Source organism: Amblyomma maculatum, chromosome 10, assembly GCF_055883805.1.
Source record: "Amblyomma maculatum isolate TAMU_Amacu chromosome 10, ASM5588380v1, whole genome shotgun sequence".
NCBI lineage: Eukaryota > Metazoa > Arthropoda > Arachnida > Ixodida > Ixodidae > Amblyomma > Amblyomma maculatum.
In genome coordinates this window covers 35,314,027-35,319,245 of record NC_139353.1, presented here as the reverse complement: position 1 = coordinate 35,319,245, position 5,219 = coordinate 35,314,027, and the positions used below count along the sequence as shown (strand labels likewise).

The following is a 5,219-nucleotide window of genomic DNA, read 5'->3' as shown; positions in this document are numbered from 1 at the left end:
TGCCGGATGCTTTAAAGGCGTGCACTTCCGCCCGGCGTCGCGTATTCAAGTTTTAAGTTTTACAATGTGCCCAAAATATAAATAAAATTAAAAAAAATAAAATTTTTTGTATTATTTTTATTGTTAAATTAAAAATACTGATTGAGCACACTGCGAGCGAACCAATTTGCACCCCGCAGAAGAAAACATGGCGGCCCGCAGTGGACTTCGAAATGAAGCAAACTTCAGTAACCCACTAGTTTGTCGCGCCGTTCGCTTGGCGTGTATTCCGTAGATTTGTACGGGATAGCGAAAATACGTGTGTACAAAGGTTAATTAAGCTTATCTCAGGTTAGTCAAGCTTGCGTTTAGAGTGGTTGGTTTACTGAGTGCAGTGTTTTGTGCTGGTAAAACCGCGTGGTGTCGGTGGGTACATTCAGCAGGAAGGTTAGTTTCGGCGAAATTGCACCACATATCGTCTGAACTGCTGCTATCCGGCGCTCGCAGTCCAATTGTTTGTGTACCTTACGAGTAATTACACTCTTTGGTAAAGCGACGGGCACATTTATTGTAAGCAGCCGGGCTGAAAACTGGCTAAGCATAGGAGTGCCCCTTTCAACAAGGGAGTAAACTGGGCTGCGAACTACAAACGGGCGATTTCTTTGCCTGAACCATGTCAGAATAATAAGGCAGCAAACCTTAAATGAGTTTTCGTCACTCGGCGAACTGCGATCATCATTGGCTAATTGCAGCGACTCCCCTTATAACGCACCACCGCAGTCTCCAGCTACCGTAACCCGATTCGTTGGTGACGAACTTCGCAGTGCTGCCAGAACATGTTTTCTTTTTTTTTTTTTTTTTCCCCAAAATTGGTGTTATGTTTCAGACATCGCTTTCAATCTGTCACGCAGGTTTGGTTCCCCAGCGGGCCCCAGCCCCGAAGACCATGCTCGCGTTGTGTCGACAGGCGCTCCGCAGAGCGCTAGTCGCACCCGTACCAGCAGCAGCGACCATTAGCCTTCCGGCAGCACAGACGCTTCTTAAGAAGAGCTTCAGCATGGCTGCGCCCCTGCACGCACTGCGCGATGACTGGCACATGCCGGTACCTAAGAAGTGGCCCAAGCAGAACGACAAGATTACGCCTCCGCAGGAGCCCGGCCAGCCTCGCAACGAGGCCTGGGTTGTTCATTACCGCAATCAGATCCGCTACTCGCCCAAAAAGATGCTGCCCATTGTGCAGATGATTCGTGGCTTGAGCGTCGACGAGGCCATTAAGCAGCTTTCGTTCGTCGACAAGAAGGGAGCCAAGATTATCATCGAAGTGCTGAAGGAGGCCCAGGAGTTGGCCGTCAAAGAGCACAACGTCGAATACAAATCCAACTTATGGGTCGCAGAATCCTTCTGCGGCAAGGCGGTTACCATCAAGGGCGTCCGGAGACATGCACGGGGGAAGCTCGGGATTATACGTTACAGGTGACTTTTTTGTAAGACTAATTTCATGATGCTTTAATGGCCAGCGTAGATTTTTGCTAATGCTTCAAGTTTACAGAGGGCCGTTAATTATGCATAGCGCCATGTGCACACGTCATTCATTTACGTCATCGTCATCAGCGCATTAGGTGGATCGCATAATGCTAAAACTCCAGTGAGGCCATCCACGGCTGTTAAGCATGCATATTTCATGCCGTTTGGCAAGAAATGCTTAATCAAAAGAAACAAAGCAGGAGACCATTGATAGCACCCTTACAAATGTCTAGTTAACAGTGAAACTGAATTTCATTCACTAAATACAGATTTGTAACCACCATATAAAAGTATGACATTTGTGTCTCGGCAATGATTAGATCGCACTATGCTGGCTGTTACATTGTGGGGCCAGCAAAGTACACAGTTTGGAAAAAAAAGAAAACTAAGAAAGAAGCATTTATTCTTCCGTGTGTGTGATATGCAATAATGTTCGTTACCTGCAATACAGGCAAAGTTGTGGGAGGTAGATGGTGCTCTTATGTTTTTCACAAACATCATTTCGCTAAAAAGCTGTAGGACAGACATCCACAACTGCAATATGATGTGTTGGATGTTACAAAGCATGAATCATTACGTGGTATTTGCCTGTAACTGCTAAAGAATTTGATTGAATTTTTTGTTGGTACTGTTTGTATTGGTTCCTTACTCAATGGATGGCTCTGATATGTGAGGAGTATCTTGATTATGTGAGGCTTGAGAAATGATGTAGGAGCTGGTACATAGTTTTACTGCACTGTGACACACAGGACAGGTTGATTGACAGCAAATGACATATTAGTGGTTGGCTCAAACTCATCCCAGAAGCCTCCATTGTCCACCCTAGATCATATCGTTAACGGCAGCAAATAGTGTTACAGGCTTCATTAAAGTGCACTGTGAAATCTGCATGCTATGTGTGAGCCAGGGGTGAAAGTGCTGCTCCATTTGCTCTATTCTGCTCCAAACTGGCTGCCTTGATGTTCTGCCATCAAGGTTAGAAAAACATGATAACAATGTCACAGCACCGGGGGCAAAGATATCGCGCATCTTGCACTGGGCACAAATGAAATTTTTGTAAGGGAGGGAAGCACGGAGCATAATCATTATTTGTTCGCAAGTAAATTTAGTGTGAGCCACAGGCGATTGAAGGGAATAATTGCAATAGAATGCACTGTGTGTGTGACATAGCACCTCCTCTTAGACTTTTGAATCACTGGTGGAGAGAGAAGCAAGAGCACCAAGTGAAGCAGATAGGCGCAAACTACTGTGAGCCGTTAGGAAACTTGTCCGACTGCAAAAACTGCATGTTATTGTTATGGTTCTGCTGTGAGAACAAGCAGGTACTTCACCATCGAACCTCTTTGTCAGTGACAAGCTTGTGAGGCCTGTGGCAGACAAAATAATACTTGAAGCGTTATCGGTTGGTACGCCAAACGTGTCAATCACTAGGAAGCCTCGCAAGAGTGTTGGAAAGCCATACTGGGCCTATCGCCAGGATGTTAAAAATGAGCCCCAGCATTGCTCAAGCGAAGAATGATAGAACTATTGGCTGGAGACAGTGAAGTAAAAATTCTGAAGGATGAAAAGGTTGCTCTTCAGTGCCATCTATATTTCTTGAAGACACTACTGACCAGTGTTCAGGAATTTATTAGCAGAGGCGTAGGATCAAAAAGGATATGCACAAGATAGATAGCGGAAATGTCATGCCCATTAATCTGAGCTCCAAATTAGTGGCGCTGCTCGAGCGCATCAAAGTGGTAGACTCGACATTTTAATCCGTGAAGTCAAAATAGGGAAATGCTTTAGGTCACACTAGGTGTTCAGTTATGACAAGCATTGCTTTTGCTGCGGTTCTGTTCCAAGTTGTTGGCCGTTCGTCTTACTAGAGATGAGTGCAAAGTTGGAAAGGCATTGAACTTGCATAAAAAGGAATCAGATTGGAGGTCTTGTATTTTAGAAAGAGAAAATTGCAATTATCAGAGACGTTCAACCTTCAAAACCTGCTCCAAAACATCATTCAACTGCTCCAAAACTCTCTTTTCACTGCTCCAAAGCTGCTCCAAAATGGCTTTATTACTGCTCCCAAAGCTGCTCCAAAATGCTCAAGCCTGCTTCCACCCCTGGAGCAGCAAATACAGAATTTTTTTTTTTTTTGCAGAAACTACGTACCAGCAACTATGTGGTAGAGCTATGGCAAAGGACAACTAAAATATGAAGGGAGAATGAATATTGCATGAACTTTAAAGCCTTTTTTTTTTTGTTTTTTTCTTCTGGCTAATATTATACCGTAAGCACGCCCTAAACCGACCTTCTATTTTCATCATTTGCTCGCTGTTTTCTTAACCCATATATGCCTAGTGTCCTACATGCGTGATTATTGTGTAAAACCTTGTGCCTGCTAACATATATTCAAGAGGCTCTAAACTTTTCCCATGCATATTGCATTGTGTTTGTTCAAAAATACCCACCACTCATATTGGCATACCATTTCCAGATTCGACTTCATTAGCTACATTATTCAAGAAAAATAATTTTCTCACAATCCAATCAGAACACCACTGCACGTGATGAGATATGCGATTTTAAAGTAGATGCCAAATGTGTGGAGCTTTAGCTAACATAGTAGGCTGCGGACTTGCCTTGTGTCCTACATTGTAGGCCACCCCTAAACTCAAGTGCTGGGAAAATTATTTTCAGCAGTGAATAGATGCATTATCAATTCTAAAGTGAATTTAAAATGTGAATCGAATGTGTTTGTTAAACGATTCGTATGCAAAAAAATTGATATTCAAAATGTTCTAATGGAAAAATTACCGAATACACCGAAAATTTTCGAATTCACAATAGTTTCACCACACTGCATGCTTCACTGCAATGCTTGACCGCGTGGACAATGCAGTGAAGCATTTTATATAAAATAGTTTATTAACTTTTCAAAGTTACTCAAGTTTTAGCTGTATGTGTTAAAAATTTTAGCCATGTCAGAGCAGCAGTTCTTTCATGTTTTTGTATAGAAAATTGCAGAGTTGACATTAAACTAAAGCTCTCTAAAGTCTGTGCTGGATGTTGTAGCCAATAAAGCATGCACACATCACACTGGTCTACTTCAATGCACAGAAAAAGCCACTCCTTTGGCCTTCGGGGTCTTTTTTTTTTTTTGTAGGAAGAGAGTCACAAGCTCTGCGCACCCACTCGTGGCTATTTCTCTTCTCCTGAGAAATTCTTTGCGCTACATTTTATGCATTTTGACAACATTTGCAGCACACGTAAACAAATAAAACTGTGTTCTTTCTTTTGGCAAAAGGAAAACATGCGAGCTCTTGGTTTGTTCACAACGCCCAAGCAGCACATTGTTGCAATGAAGGCTGTCTTGGTATGCTTTCACTGCAGGTATTCTCACTACTTCGTGCGACTTGTCGAGGGTCCTCCTCCGGAACACTACTACGACGCACCGCTGACACCCTCGCAGAAGCTGGAAGAGTTCATCCAAGAACTGAGGGATCGAAGGATCATTTATGGACACTGATCAGTTGCAGCTGGCATTGTAACATAAATTAAAAAAGTGACTCTTATTGTAAACCTTGTGTATGTTATTTCTGTACTGTTAACTGCCTGCAAAACAAGTGGGGGCATCCTACTATCAAGCCTGTGGTTCGAGAGCCATTTAATTATTACAGCTGCTACGTTTTGACAGAGAAGGGGGAGTGAAAAGTGCTTATATAATGCGCAGTGCA

At 43.1% G+C, this 5,219-nt stretch overlaps 1 protein-coding gene across 2 annotated transcripts; it reads left to right on the top strand.

The window, feature by feature from the left end:
- Positions 1 to 179: 179 nt before the first annotated feature.
- mRpL22 (mitochondrial ribosomal protein L22) lies at positions 180 to 5,064 on the top strand. Of its 2 annotated transcripts, none has more exons than XM_084582469.1 (3): positions 180 to 330; positions 891 to 1,452; positions 4,876 to 5,064. In XM_084582469.1, the coding sequence occupies exons 2-3, from the start codon at positions 926 to 928 to the stop codon at positions 5,009 to 5,011; spliced, it is 663 nt and encodes a 220-aa protein (XP_084438595.1). In that variant the 5' UTR covers positions 180 to 330; positions 891 to 925; the 3' UTR covers positions 5,012 to 5,064. The 2 variants fall into 2 exon arrangements, with proteins under 2 accessions (XP_084438595.1, XP_084438596.1); XM_084582470.1 differs by having other exon boundaries at positions 180 to 426.
- The last annotated feature ends 155 nt before the right edge of the window (positions 5,065 to 5,219 follow it).

Coding starts and splice junctions, on each gene's coding strand:
- mRpL22 (XM_084582469.1), top strand. CDS start 926: ATGCTCGCGTTGTGTCGACAGGCGCTCCGCAGAGCGCTAGTCGCACCC. Junction 1,453..4,875: donor CTCGGGATTATACGTTACAG/GTGACTTTTTTG, acceptor CTTTCACTGCAG/GTATTCTCACTACTTCGTGC.